The 16,094-nt window shown below is 35.6% G+C and overlaps 1 protein-coding gene across 1 annotated transcript; it reads right to left on the minus strand.

Moving 5' to 3' along the window:
* Positions 1-12,494: 12,494 nt before the first annotated feature.
* Positions 12,495-16,043, minus strand: LOC112790370 (zinc finger protein ZOP1). The gene is made up of 5 exons (XM_025832732.3): positions 15,333-16,043; positions 14,639-14,839; positions 13,911-13,986; positions 13,220-13,315; positions 12,495-13,002 (listed from the first exon to the last, which is right to left on the minus strand). Exons 1-5 carry the CDS (start codon positions 15,339-15,341, stop codon positions 12,635-12,637), a joined length of 750 nt encoding a protein of 249 aa, XP_025688517.1. The 5' UTR covers positions 15,342-16,043; the 3' UTR covers positions 12,495-12,634.
* Positions 16,044-16,094: the final 51 nt, after the last annotated feature.

The raw sequence follows: 16,094 nt of genomic DNA on the forward strand, positions 1-16,094 counted from the left end.
AATCATGAAGAAACTTGGAGCTTGGAATTCTGCTGGTTCTGCATACGCGAGCACCTGGTCGCGTACGCGAGCTATGGATTGAATCTTGTTAATTTCAGTGTTTATTACTTTAATTGTAGTTTTTTCATTCTAATTTTGCTTAAATATTTTACTAGTAGTTTCATTTTAGTTTATCTCTTTGTTTCAATTTGTGAAGCTTGTTAATTTTAATATTTTATCATCGCATTGATGTTTTTATGTTTCAATAGTTTTATTTTAGTTATTATTATTGATAATTATTAGGGGGTAGTTTTAATTTGGGTTAAATACTTTTTTCGTTCATAAGATTTGAGATTAAAATTAAAATTGTCCCTAACCTTTTTTTGTTATTAAAATCATCCTAACGTTAGAAAACATTATAAAATCGTCTTTTTTTTATTTTAATTTTATTCTTTTTATCAAATTATCCTTAATAATTAAAATCAATAATAAAAATAATATTAAAAAATAAAAACAAAATCCTCGCTCGCGCCTGCAGCCCCACTCCTGTATCTCTTCCAATTCCCTTTCGTCTTTTCCCATCCCCTTCCTCGTAACCCCCCTAACCTGCACCCCCACTTTCGTATCTCTTCCCTTTCTTTTCTCCCCATCTCCTTCCTCATACCCCTATTTTCGAAACCCCTAAATCCCAATTCTTCTTATCTCCCTTTTTGCTGCCCTATTATCTCCGTCTTTGCCTCCTTCTCCACCTTTTTCTTCCTCTCCATCACCAACCTCAACCCTTCTTCCATTGGCGTTAGCCTCACCTTCCTCAGCCACCCACCAACGGCAACCATGTTGGCATCGATCTCAATGACGTCGTTTTAGCTCTGGCCGCTGCCATCACGTTGTTCTCCATCACTGTCGTTTCTTTCCTCGTCAGTAGCAGTAGTTTCCCACACGTTGTTCCTCTTCTTTCCCTCAACTGCGACGGCAACGGATGGCAGCAACACTACCCCTCTTTTGAGTTCTCTGTTTCTATCTTCGTTCTTCCTTTTTTTTTGAAGAACATAAAATCATCTCTTTTTTTTATTTTTTTAATGTCTGTTGTTGCTGATTTTAGATCTGAAATTATTGTTAATGATTATTGAATTATTGTTTAATCTGAAATTTTTGTTGATTTATTTTGTGGATGATTTATTTTGGGACTGTTGTTGTTGCTGAAGGAAAGTGTTAGGAGTAATGAATGGGTGATAATAATCTAAAATGATAAACGAGTAATAGAGATAAAGGAGTGTTGGTTATGGTGGCAGTGGTCATGGTGAGGAAAGGGAGAGGGAGGAGATGCGAAGCAATGATGATGATGTGAAGTTAATGACGAGGGTGTGGAGATTTTTTTATTATTTTTGTTTAAGGGTAAAATTGTTTAAAAAATATTGTTTATGGACAAAAGGACAATTTTATAACGTTTTGTAATGTTGAAGATTATTTTAATAATAAAAAGAGGTCGGGAACGATTTTGATTTTTGCCTCAAAACTTAAGGACGAAAAAAGTACTTATCCCTTTTAATTTCTATTTAATTTTGCAATTTAATTATGTCTTTGACTATTGCATATCAAGTGTTTGATGAAATGTCTTCTTTGATTATAGGAGTAGTTTTTCATACTCTTGGTCTAGGTTAAAGAAATTGAGTGACCTTGAGTCATTGGGTCTAATCGAATTGATGATTTAGGAGTCCTTATTAGCCAAGTTGATACTCATTGACACTAATCTTCTACTAAATTAATTAGTAGCTAAATTGGGACTTATGGGTTGATATTAACTAAGCCTATTTGACATATTTCAATTTTAGAAGTAAACTTAATAGGATTAACTCCTCATAATTGTCAATATATAGTTATTAGACAAGAATAGTGTTCCGGGGCTTACCTAGAACCGGACGGTGGTTGGACTTGTTTGAGGCCCAAGCGCTGGAGGAGTGTGGTCTCCGACTTGGTTTACGTCTGCGAGCTGCCTCCGAGTTGTGTGTTCCAAGAGATGGGGGGTGGTACCTGCAAAGACACTCCGATGCCTAAGTCAGCATGGGGTTAAGCAGGTTTAGAATGTATTGGAACTTGGTTATACCTGAGGAGTGTCAGGGTATTTATAGTGGTGATCCAATAACCACCGTTGGAGTAGTGCCACCTTTTTAGGTGGATAACCGTCCCTTTATCTAGGGATTGTTGGGATATGGCTTCTAGAAGTGGTTAGAGAGATTTTAGGGGCAGTTACTTATTTGAATAAGTGTTATCTGCCAGCTATTTCTTGAGCCTGACTTCTTTGGAAAGAAGTCTGTGTTGAGTCCGACCTCTTTTGAAGAGGTCGGTGAATAACGAAGGCCAATCTTTGGATTGGGCCTTTTGGTGTATTTGGACCTGGGCCATACCGTTGGGTCAGGGTAGGAACAGTGCCCCTACTCGAGTCCAATCTCTTTTGCTTATGAGTTGGATTCGAGTATTGAACTTGGTCTGTAGCTGACGTAACTTTTAAAACTGGCGTGATTTTAATTTTCTTAACCGCCAAATCTAATCAAACGTCGCGTCTGTTGGGGTTTTCGCATTTACACGTGGGAGCAGTTACATTGGTAACAACGCGTTTCTTTAATGATCGCGTCAATTTACCCTTATGCCCCTGGCGTGCTATAAATACTTTTCCCTCTTTAAACGACTTGTTTTTGGCCAAGTCTTTTTTCTAAGACTGATTGGTACAACTCGTTCTTTCTGAGTTATTTAAGGCTTGTAGGCTTTGTATGACTGGTTTTAGCACATCGTGCTTAACCAGAAAACATTTCTTATCCTAATTTTGTACAACTCGTTCAGTTCGAGCTGTTTTGAGGATGCATGACTTGTTTTAATACAAATCACCTTTCTGAAACTTATTTTGATTTCTTACGACTTGTTTTGATACAAATCGTTTATTTCAAAACTCGTAATTATTTTTTTAGTATAACCTCATCTAGCTCGTTCAATGCGAGTAGTTTTAAGGTCTTACGATTTGTTCCATTTCAAATCGTTTAATTAAAACGTGGCTATTTCTTGATCTAATTTCATACAACTCATTTAAATTCGAGCTGTTTTTTAGGACTTCACAACTTGTTTCAAGTACAAATTGTTTATTTTGAGTCCTTTTAAACTATCAGATCATCTTTATAACCATCGGACTTCGTTGCTTTATCCATTATGCCCCTGCTCGAGGTCGAGCTTTATGAAGTCGGACTCGAGCTATCAAGCAAAAAGGATTTTCGAATGAAGCCTTTTTTTGTTGAACTCATTCATTCTGAGTTTTCTAGATGACTTGTTTTTTATACAAGTCACTTTTTTGAAGCACAACTCGTTATATATCAAGTTGTTTTGCGCAATTTAAATTACTTAGATCATATGGTTATTTTTTACTCAATTTTGTTCAACTCATGGGCTTGAGTTGTTTTAAATCATCAAGCCGTATTATAACCATTGGACACCAATTTATACCTCGTCGCTTTATCCGAGCAACCATTGAAAAGGCCAGCTCGTGATTTTTGCGCTTTGTCGAGCATAAATTGGCGCCTTAGGTGAAGGGATTATATGCTTATTCCCTCCCCTTTCTAGTTTTTACAAGGTTGTCGTCCTTGTGTATGATACAACTTGTTTTATCCAAGTTGTTTTGGAGGATAGTTTTTACGTTTCGATTTTGTTCAAAAACGTTTACAATCCTTCCTTTTTAACTCGTTTCTATACGAGTCGTTTGGTTGAAGTGATTCATTTTCATACAAATCACTTTTAAAGCTTTGCTTTTAGATAGACACGACTTGTGCTTAACACAATTTCGTTGAAAATATGGTTGACTGGCATAACTCGTTTAATCCAAGTTATCCTTATGTTGTTGTGAATGCTAGAACAAGTTTTCTTGGAACAACTTGTTTTTGTGAAAGTGTTCCATTTTATACGACTAGGTCGTTTATTTTTAGAACTTGTAGAGATGAGATTGTGGGCTTGAGATTTTGTACGATCCATTTGTTATCCGTGTGGATCGAGTTGTTAGATCGTATTTATGCCTTAAGGGGCATATTTAGTTAAGTTACTTTTGCGACTTGTTCTAAACACAACTTTTTCAACCCGTTTGGCCCGAGCTGTTTCGAGGTGTTTTCTTTCCAATTCGCATATGTAACTTCTTTCCACCAATTGGTTCTTCGTCGCTTCATCCAGGCGATTTCTATATGATCGGCCCGTGATTTTTGCGGTTTATCGAGCTTCAATTGGTGTGTGTTAATTGTAGAAAATCAATTTTCTTAAGGAATTGTTTTATCTCCTTATGTTGGAGGTGTGTTGCGACCTGGGTAGTTTTTCACCCTCGAAGTTAGACACTTTGTAGTAGCCCTTTTCTAAGATTTCAGTAATCTTAGAAAAAACCTTTTTGATCTTTGTTTTGAAAAACCTTTTTCTTGGCTGACTGTCCCTTTCTTTAAGTTAAGTTTTCCTTAACAACTCGGGACAGCCTTTTGCCTTAGTGCTTTCAATAGGTTTCCTGATCTCTTTTTGGTATTCCTTATACTCAATTTTTGATTTATTGAGCTCTTATGATTTAGGTTATTTTTGCGATGCGTTTCCTTTTTTCTCGGTTTTTCCGACTTGTAAGTCAGATAATTTTCGAGTTTATTACGATCGACTTTTATAACCTCTTTACACCGACTTGTACCTCGTCGTTTTATCCTGACGACCATCTAGGTCGGTTCATCGGATTTTCACGCTTTGTCGAGCTTAAGTCGGTACGTTTCGTAGAAAGAAAGAAAAACGAGAAGGAATTTATAAGAGATAAAAGATCTTTATTTATTTGCGAAGGTACTTTTATTGCTACTAAGGGTTTTTCACTATCTATGATCCCTTAGTCTCTACTACGATGCCTCGTTAAAAACCCTTCTTCAGAAAAAATCCTTTAATTTTTGGGAATAAATCATGAAGTTGGAAAAAGAGTACATCAGGGAGTAGAGTTCGTTTTTAGTACCTTTTCATGTTACAAGCATGCCACGACCTTGGTAGCTCGGTGTTGTTTAAGTCAGTCACCTTGTAATAACCTTTTCCTAAGATCTCAGTAATCTTGTAGGGTCCTATCCTTTTTGTTGTCAGCTTTCATTCGCCCGAACTCAGTAGCCTGATATTTTTTCTTATCAAGATGAGGTCTTTTGCGGCGAATCTCGTAGCCATCCTTTGTCTCAAGAGCTCTTTCCTTATCTGAGTTTGCTCTCAGGTTTCTGGAAGGGGGTCACGTTCTTCTTTCGTGCTCTAGCATCATTGTAGAATGTTGTCTTTAGTTTTTAATAATTTTGGACTTAGCTTTCATGATAAGCCAGTGCCCCTACTCGAGGTCGAGCTTCATAAAGTCGGACTCGAGTATTCAGTCATGCCATTCTTAAATCTTACTATTTGTTGCTATGTGACTTTTACAAGTTATTTTGGACTCTCTTTTTGGGAGGTCGGATAACTTGTTTTATACTTGTTGTGTCAACTTAGTAAGGTTGGATACTTATCTCTTGGCTTGAGGAGGCATTCTTATAAATCGCCGTCCTTTCTCAATTTGTTTTAAACAAATTGTTGTGACGTCGGGTTTACATCCTCTTCGTGTTGATGTTTGATTATGATCACGTTGTCCTTAAGTTATTTGTGCAATTCGTTTTAGGCTTTGCCCCTTGCCAGTTTGATTTAGTACAAGTGGCTTAATGAGGTCGGACCACGATTTGCATTTATAACTTCTTGCGCCACTTTGGATCTCATCACTTCAAGTCAGAAAAAGTGTGCATTAAGGAGTAAGGTGCGCTTTCTAGCTGTAGTATCCCTTTTGTTGTAAACATGGCACAATCTAGGTAGATTGTTTTCGAATAAGTTGAGTATGCTGTAGTAGTTCTTTTTCAAGTCTTAAGTGACTTTGTTGGATCTTTTTATTTTGGTGTTGGCTTTTCTTCGTCCGCTTTTGGCCCGATGTCATTTTGGATCAAGACGAGGTTGTCAGTTGAGAAATTTCTTCGTATGACCTTCTCGTGGCCATTTATGCTTGGGATCTGGTTCTCGAAGTTGTACCTCAAGAAAGAAGTCGGACTTTTCTTTGTAAGCTCTAAAAGGAAGTCGGATTTTTATTTGTAGACTTGAATCCTCAGAGGAGGTCAAATTATCTTCATAAGCTTGGATCTTTAGAAGAGATCGGATTTTTCTTTCTAAGCTTGGAAAGAGGTCGGAATTTCTTTCTAAGCTTGGAGGTTTTCGACCTCATTGTAGACCCTGATCTTTAAAAGAAGTCGGAATCTCTTTCTGATATTCTTCGAGGTTTTTGACCTCATTGTAGAGTTGATCGTGAAAGAGGTCGGATTTTTTACAGACTCCAAAACGAGGTCGGATTTTTTCCTTGTCGGATCTAAAGAGGTCGGATTCTTCTGAGCAATGAGGTTTTAGACCTCATTGTAGAGTCTAACCTTTAAAAGAGGTCGGACTTTCTTCGTGGGATCTAAAAGAGGTCGGATTTTTTTTGTGAGCTCCAGCTCATCCGACCTTGTTGTAAAGTCTGACCTTTAAAAGAGGTCGGACTTTTCTTCTTGAGCTCTCTAAAAGAGGTCGGATTTTCTTTGGTGAGCTCCCAACTCATCCGACCTTGTTGTAAAGTCTGGCCTTTAAAAAGAGGTCGGACTTTTCTTCATGAGCTCTCTAAAAGAGGTCGGATTTTCTTTGTGAGCTCCCGGTTCATCTGACCTTTGAAGAAAAGTCTGACCATCATTCTCTCCAATGAAGACTGGGCCTTTGTCACTCTGACTTTCTTTTTTCTTTGGATCGGATTCCAGTTTTCTTCCCAGAAGACATCCATCTTTATTGGTGTGCAAACAACATCAAATTCTACCGCAGGAATATTTCTTTCCATATTCATTGGCAGTGATGTAATTTGTGAGCAACCAACGAAAGATGTACCATGTGAATTTTTCGTGTTATTCACTGCTCTGTTGTAATTGATATGTGAATCCAATGAAGAGAAAACTGGATTCATCACTTCATTGTCAGATTGGGTTGCATTCAAATGGATTGATGCTGCACTTTTTGGCATAAGTTGAAAAGAGAGGTTTCATTGTTTTTATCAACAACGTTTTCCCTTCTTTCTTCAATTACTGACTAATATGGGATATTTTATTTATTTATAAAACCTGTGAATTTGGAACATGCAACTGCTCCATTCCATGAGTGGGTATCATGGACTTTTCCGAGATTGTAAGTCGGCACAGATGTCATTGTCCATCCTATTTCACGAAGAGGTTGGGATTAGTCACGTTCCCTTTTCTCCCCTTCTTTTTTTATACGTAACTTCTTTTGCCAATTAAATTTTCTGAATTGAAAATTCTTTTATTCAATTGGCTTTTGAGTTTGTCTTTTTTTTTCACGTAACTTCTTTCGCCAATTGAATTTTCTGAATTGAAAATTCTTTTATTCAATTGGCTTGAGTTCGTCCCTTTTTTTTTTCACATAACTTCTTTTGCCAATTGAATTTTTTGAATTGAAAATTCTTTTATTCAATTGGCTTTCGAGTTCGTCTTTTTTTTTTCACGTAACTTCTTTTGCCAATTGAATTTTCTGAAATGAAAATTCTTTTATTCAATTGGCTTTCGAGTTCATCTTGGTTTGCTTTCTACAATGGCCTTGGGACAGTGCTTTCTTCTCTTTTAATCCAATTTAACTGTAGAAGTAGAATCATCATCCCTATTTGATATCCTCTGCTCATTGGGAGAAGTTTTTACGGAATTTCTGGTATCCATAGAAACTGTATTCCAGCTTCTTTTTAACATGCTTGCATCTTATTCATGTCGAGTGGTTGTCTGACTATGTTATTGATCATCCGCCATTATCAAGAGTTGTGCTCCAGGTCCCCGGCAACGACGCCAATGTTCCGGGGCTTACCTAGAACCGGACGGTGGTTGGACTTGTTTGAGGTCCAAGCGCTGGAGGAGTGTGGTCTCCGACTTGGTTTACGTCTGCGAGCTGCCTCCGAGTTGTGTGTTCCAAGAGATGGGGGTGGTACCTGCAAAGACACTCCGATGCCTAAGTCAGCATGGGGTTAAGCAGGTTTAGAATGTATTGGAACTTGGTTATACCTGAGGAGTGTCAGGGTATTTATAGTGGTGATCCAATAACTACCGTTGGAGTAGTGCCACCTTTTTAGGTGGATAACCGTTCCTTTATCTAGGGATTGTTGGGATATGGCTTCTAGAAGTGGTTAGAGAGATTTTAGGGGCAGTTACTTATTTGAATAAGTGTTATCTGCCAGCTATTTCTTGAGCCCGACTTCTTTGGAAAGAAGTCTGTGTTGAGTCCGACCTCTTTTGAAGAGGTCGGTGAATAACGAAGGCCAATCTTTGGATTGGGCCTTTTGGTGTATTTGGACCTGGGCCATACCGTTGGGTCAGGGTAGGAACAAATAGTAATCTCAATTCCAATACATTAGCCAAGAGTTCTTTTGCCATTTGTACTTGAAAACCCAAAAATCCCATTCACTTAATTCTAGTCTTAGTTATAGTTAGTTAGTTTAGTTAGCTTTAGAGTAGAATTAGATTCATACATTGATTTGTTAGATTGCCATCCATTTAGGTATTGCTTTAATTGCTTGAATTTAATTTCTTATTATTTAAGCTTTTTGCATGTCAAGTTTACTAGTTTAAATTCATGCTTATGTCTTTCAACTCTAGAATTCTAGCCAATTTTAATATACACGATTATCCATTTTTGTGAGAACGATCCGGGAGTAATACTCTCAGTTATTTTTATTGAGTTGAACTTGTGACAACTAAATTAAACTTTGATTGAGAGCTAGTTGTCGATTTGGAACTACACTTGCAACGCAATCTTCATTGATAAATTCTAGACCGACAATTGGCCCCATCACCCCACAGACGGCGCCAATGTACAAAAAGTCTCTGGTACGGGTTGTGAGATGGATCGGGGACTTTCGCCGGATTATCTGACTAAGCAATGGGGATGGGTACCTGCAAAGACACTCCGACGCTCAAGTCAGAATGGATCTAAGAGGTGTAGGGTGTGAGGAATGAGTGAGTACTTGAAGGGGTCTCTGGCTCCCCTTTATATAGCTGGTGGTAGTTATATCATCTTACCTTATCTGACTAAGATACTTTATTTGACTAAGATAAGGGAGGTATTTGAATTCGAATGTCTGGTAGTAGTTATCTCATCTTATCTTATCTGGCTAGGATAAGAGAGGTATTTAAATTCGAATGTTGTTAGATATTGTAGGGCCGTTTTAGGCCGATAAAAGGAGGTCAAAACCCCGAATAACCGGATCGGAGGCCGTTCCAGTGTGAAACCCGAAAAATGGGTCCGTAACATTTTTCAAATTTTTCTTCCTTTTTTTTGAATAATCTCAAAATGTGTTTGATATACATGACAACAAGAAGAAGAATCAGAACCCATCCAAACCACAACAACACTTAGGTAAAGCAAAAGTAGTGGCGAACTGCTGGCCAGAGAGGAGAGCAGCAACGAAGGAGAAGGACCAACGCAGCTCAACCAACCAAATCTGGAACTAGGTGAGGAGATTGAAACTAGAAGTCGAAAGGAAGCAAAACAGAGGCGAAGAACGAGGCGGTCTGACATGGAGAAAAATGAGGCGTCAAGTGGCGAAGAAGCATGAACGATTAGGGCAAGCGAGCAATGCCGAGCCATTCGACCTCTGGCATGGTGGTGACAGAGGGATGATGGTGGTCCAGTAAAAAAGGGACAGAGGAAGTGAAAGTGTGAAGGAGGTGGCAAAATCTGAAAGGGAGGGAAACTTTAGGATTTTTTTTAAACTAAAATAAAAAATCTTTAATTTCAAAAAAAAAATTATTCTATCTTTAATTTTTAAAATTTAATTTTTTTTTGTTTAGAAGAAGCTTCCCTAACCATGGGCAAACTTTACATAATGCGTAAAAATCACCTAATATTCAACGAATTTTATCTTATTCATCCAATTAAATACACGTTATACAAGAATGATACTTTTTGTAAATAAAAATGTCATCTACCTCCATTAAATATTTATAATGATTTTTTTTCAATTTTTAAGTGTGTTATTGACCATTGGCATATACTATAAAATTCTTTAAGCCGACTCTTAACTATTTTTTTTATTATGTTCACTCTTATTCTTTCATTTTACACCATATTAAATATCTACTATACTATAATAAAATATATTAATGAGAATAAAGGTGAACATAATAAAAATAAGGATGAACATAACAAAAATAAATAAAAAATGATTAAGAATATGGTTTAAAGAATTTTATAGTATATGTCAATGGTCAATAATACACATAGAAAATGAAAAAAAAAATTATTATAGATTAGATAAAAATAGATGACATTTTTATTTACAAAAATTATCATCTTTTTATTTGTAACATGTATTTAATTGGACAAATGTAGTAAAATTTGTCAAGAATTAGACGAATTTTAGGCATTGTGAAAGTTTGCCTAGGGTTGGACAAATTTCTTTTAAACAAAAAAGATTGAATTTTGGACACTAAAGATAGAATAATTTTTTTCTTAAATTAAAATTTTTTATTTTAGTTTAAAAAAATCCGGAAAGTCTATCTAATGTATTGATGTGGGTTTTTGATTGAGCAGTAGGTGAGTATATATATATATATATATATATATATATATATATATATATATATATATACGGTTTTAAAATACACATAAATCGCTAATGGAGTTCCGCGGCTTACGTTGATAACGAATTTGACAAGAAATCGTAGTAGGGGTTTCATAGTTACTATGTGAATGGGAAATAAGCATAAATAATGGAAGGGTCCAGTGATTTATGCTTGCATCAAGTTCCACTACATATAATTAACCCAAATTTAGAAGTTATTCGCCATCATTTAGATATATTATTTGTTGCATTGCAAATATCTATTTAGGTTTATGATTGGGTTCCATTCTTTTTTCATCAAGTATTAATGGATTTATAAACATTTAATAACATGAATTTGGGTGTCTGAACTCTAATCTCATTGTATTTATTACAATGCAGGAAGGTGATTATGAGATGATATATATTGACAGAGCATTTAAAGTGGCCATTGCTCTTTTTTCTCTTTCTATGCTTGGAGATTATGATGATAAATTGATAATGATGTTACTATTTGAAATAGAGAGCTTGTGATGGATTATTTTGGATTTAGATGCTCTCCAGGAATTAAAGTAAGGTATTTTGTATATAAAGGATCAAAGTATCTTCTTGTGAATATCAGCAAATGTAGCATCAAAGTTTTTCCTCTTATAAATATATAAACATTTATTCCACATTTGAACCTAAAATGTTATAAAAAAAAAGAGACAAATGTATTTTATAGTTTTTGGATTTGGGTGAGGTAACTGAAGGATCATGTGTGAATTATAACTTGTGAGTTAATACTTACTATTTATGAATTTTTTCTACTCCAATATTATGATAGATTCATTGACATAGAAATTTGCTTCAAAGGGTGATCATCATCACCATTAATATGATATAGAGAAGTTAATCAATCAAGTTCACGTTTATATAGTCATAAGATTGTCACCATGAATGCATACATGCCACGTCATCACTCACCAGTCACCATGATTTATATGCAAACTTTTCAAAAGAATGCAAACATTCTCATTTCTCTATAACTTCATGCTATGCTCTTAAGTCTTAACTAACTCCTCTCTCTGTATATTTATATGCTTCTATTATTATATTGCCATCAAAGATAAAAGGTGTTCATGTAAAAGAGTTAGTTAGAATGTACTTATTCACACAGAAATTATGGAACCCCTATCATGGTTTGCGGAATCTCCTCTCGCGGTTTACATAATTTTATAGAAAGTTATATTTTCGTATCCAAACTGCAAAAATTGTATTTCCGTAATTTTAGAGTCTAAATATTTTATTTTAGTAATTTGCCCATATATATATATATATGGAGTGAAAAAGATGGATTGATTGGCGTGTGACACATGAAATGAGTGACTGATTTATGTTAGACTATATGTATGGTATAAAAATACAAATAGAAGACAAATAAATCTCTTATCAAACTAAAATACAAGTAAATATCTGACTTATATAAATAGAAGGCACAAATTTTTCTAACAGATGGTTTGAATTCAGTACAGAAAAATCTATATCTCCCTTATTTACAAAAGTTAGAAATTTATTTATATTTAAGATGAAAGATTAAAAACTTATTTTTTATTTTCTTTAAAATTTTATATCACCGCTCGATGATAACCAACCAGAACGTATTGACCCATTAAACTAAATAATTTCAGACGGTCAGGTAGATTTATCTTCATGCTAATTTTAAGTTATATGAGCGGAAACAAATATATTATCATGATGTATAGTGTAGTATGCCCAAGTGCATGTGAAAACCACATTAGTGATGTGATATGTAATCATCGTCGAAAATTATAAGCGAGGTTAATATGCATGCAAAATGGCCAAAAAATATATGCAAGTATAAAAGAAATGGAACATTTTAATTTTACAAGGTGCAATCACATAGAGAATTACAACATCTACCTCAAGGGAACAAAGCAAAGGAAGTATAATCCACAAAATTTAGGGTGAAGAGGAAATGTGTTAACGCAATTTCCAAAGTTAGTAAGGTTTACCGTATAAACCAAGCAAGGATTTCTCCCTCTCTTCTACTCTTTTCCTTGCAGCTTCTCTTGCCTTAAGAGCTGCTTTCTCTTCTTCGGAGATAACCTTGGCTTTGGACTTCTCTTCAGGTCTCTTTCTCTTGCCAACAGTAAGAGATGAAGGGGCACCCTTCACATTTCTTTTGGGATTCAAAGAAGAACTAACAATTGGCCCTGGTGAAGGTCCATTTTGAGATTTATTTTCTGTTTTCTTTTCAATTGATTTTGATTGTGAAGTTGACAAAGACTTTGAATTTGATCCACTGATCCCAGCATTTGACGAAAACTGAGGTGAGGCATATGCTTCTTCCTGAGTCACCCACTTCCCTGTTGAAATTTCATTGAGTAAAGGTCCCATCCATAACTAATAGGGTAAATTACTTGAAGGCGATATTGCAGACGACACCCTTTCATTTTAAATAATCTATGATATTGACTTATAGAAATCATGTGTAATGTCACTTAATCACAGACGAAATCAAATAATCAATATAATATTACTTCATATAGTAAAATGAGAAAAGGAGAAGAATAAGGCCCAAACCTATAGCATCAGAATAGTAAAACCCTGATTTTGGATCATAGCAAAATCCATTTGTTTTATGGTAGTAGTAACCTGAACTGTCATCGAACTGCCATTCTGCAAATTATGCAGTCAACTTCAGGTATGCATAAAATAGAATTGCATGACAAAATACGCTTGAAACTCGCAATGCATAGTTACATGAGTTGAGTATATAAAGCTAAGTGGATATTTTATCATGCTTAACAGCAGCAAAAATGTATTTTTGTTTAAATCTCAACTCAGAACAAAAAACGATACACAGTATGAGAAAAGGCAAAGCAGTTCCAAATTTCTCTAAGGGGAAAAAGGTTAATAGTTATTCGACTAATTTTTCTATTTCATTGATCTTGGTGTGACATGAAAACATATCTAATTTTCAACATTATCTAGTAAGTTTCCTGAAACACAACACAGTACTCTTAATTATTGAAGGATAGTTAACTTGGTCTTTTATTTATAATCTACAGATAACTATGTCTGCTCAATCTACCACAGATAGTTGATTGATTATACAAGAAATTGCAAATGTTAAATAGACAGTTTTTATTTCCTTATCTTTTATTTATGGAGTTAATTCTGGGATACCCATAGAATGCTATCAGACTATGCTAATTAATTATTAATAGTCCTGTATCAAGAAAATAAATAAACAAAAACTCATAGTTATAACCTTCGTCATCCAACTCATGAGATTCTCTGGTTTCCTCAAACTTTGCTTTATCCTTTTGATAGCTGCGTTGTGCTTTCTGCAAAAGAAAACACAGATATAACAAAAGTTATACATCTGATCTGAGTGTAAATGTATATAAAACATTAGCACTTGTCCAGATATTTCCAAATCCTGTACAACCTATATTTTTGAGTTCCTAATCCGTAGTTGCTAAAATTGTATAGTCCCTTTGGAATTTGAAGACTGTTCTGAAATCAGGTCTTATATTTGGACTATAAGCAATGGTATATATGTGGAATTGTGAGTTATGCATTAGCCATGTGGATCACATAAGATACTGTTTATTATCATAAATCATGGTCGTAGACAAGCTATTAAAACTAAGTTATGAAAATGGTTTTGTATATAATTTTCTAACCCCATCTGATATCTATCTATCGGACAGTCCTCAATCTGATTTACTCTTATTACTAAAGAACCAACTAAGGTGATTTTATCATCTTTCTTTTCTAACTTTTTCACAAGTGCTCATCTCTCTCAAATACAATGATTACTAAAATTCACAAGCAAGCTTTCTAGTGAAACTAGACAAAAGGCATATACATAGAAATAAATCATACGCTTCTGTATCAGAAGCTAGTATATACTCAAAGGGTTTTCGAAACAGTGGAAGAAAGAGCCAGGTAAGCATCATTTTAACTAATAAGAGAAGTGTAAAAAGATCTTACCGCTTCAATTTGCTCGAGGGCGCGAGCTGTTTCCTTCTGCTCTTTCTCCTTAGCAACATTCTCCTTTCGCATAACAGCTAGCCTCTTGGCGACATTATCTTTGTGGCGTTGACCAAGTTCATGATTTCTAATGCTCGAAGGATTGTTCGATATATAAATTTTACAAAAGTCACACCATTTATTACCTTGGCTCACCCAGTACTGATAACAAAAAAAAGGTAATCAATAACAAAGTGCCTCCAATCAAAATCCATTACAACTCACAAGTCTAACTTACACGCGTCATAAAAGTGAACAAACCATCACATCTCAATAATACACATTAATATTTGCATCCTTCCGTAACGAAGGAAGCAGAATCATATAATGCAAACAATAGAACAACCTTCAGTTGAAATAATTTGTTGACTTGACAACATTAGCAATCAAAAGTCATATCATATTAACAATGTAGTGAAATGCACACAGCTTACAGTTTCATCAAACTACACTTCTTTGGATTATTATAATTTACAAAAGCAAAATACTAAATAGGTACCAAAGCTGCCACATCTAGTATCACAACTGAGAATTACGGCGGAAAAGTAATTTTGAGTGCGGGAACATAGAACGTAAATTTAAAAGAAAATCATAGAGAAAGTTAAAGCATGGAATATAATCAGGGAAACTAAAGTAATAAAAATTAGGTGTTTACTTCCGTCATGGCAGCAAATTAGGGTTCCGAATAGGAAGGTATGAAGAGATTTCGGAGATGTAGGTTAAGCTCTGAAAAGCTGGGATTGGTTGGAACTTTGAAATTAGGCGTCCCTAAATGTCTTCAACTTTCAAAACGTCGACAACGAAGAAGATGAGCTCGAAAACTCGGTCAGAGGCGTCGGATCAGAGACACTGCAACGACGGAAACAAACAACTGCAACGGAACCCGCAAACTTTTTAATGGGCTTCTATGCTAAAGAGTTCCATCTCGGTGCTCCGCATTTTAATATTATATGGGCTGATCTAGGCCCAAAATTAGATTAGTAATATAATTCTAGCATTCCAGACGCCAACTAAAAACACAGGAGATAGAGTTTTCTAAGCCCAAAAAAATGTTAAGACTTAAACTCCTTCTTCTTCGGTTTGACCTCCACCGTTGGGTTGCCAAAGAAGTGGAACACCTGTAGATCCGAGAAGATCTTGTCGATTTCCTCATTGTCGGTGGTGGTGACATTGTGGGTGTCGTTGGATTTGGCAACGTTGGCAAGGGAGGGCGTAGCTTGCGGCGGCAGTGGAAACCATGCGGGCACCAAGCGCTCCAACGGCGCGGCCGGGCGGATCTTGGAGTTTGGATTCAATGGAGTAAGATAATTGGCTCCTATGAATACGTGGACATGATTTGGTGCAACGGGAATATCCTTTTGTGTGGATTAACTACTAACTTGGTATTAAATAAATATAACCGTGTATAAAATATTTT

Source organism: Arachis hypogaea, chromosome 3, assembly GCF_003086295.3.
Source record: "Arachis hypogaea cultivar Tifrunner chromosome 3, arahy.Tifrunner.gnm2.J5K5, whole genome shotgun sequence".
NCBI classification, from domain to species: Eukaryota; Viridiplantae; Streptophyta; class Magnoliopsida; order Fabales; family Fabaceae; genus Arachis; species Arachis hypogaea.

Coding starts and splice junctions, on each gene's coding strand:
- LOC112790370 (XM_025832732.3), bottom strand. Junction 13,987..14,638: donor CCCTCGAGCAAATTGAAGCG/GTAAGATCTTTT, acceptor TTTCTTTTGCAG/AAAGCACAACGCAGCTATCA. Junction 13,003..13,219: donor TTACTATTCTGATGCTATAG/GTTTGGGCCTTA, acceptor AAATTTCAACAG/GGAAGTGGGTGACTCAGGAA.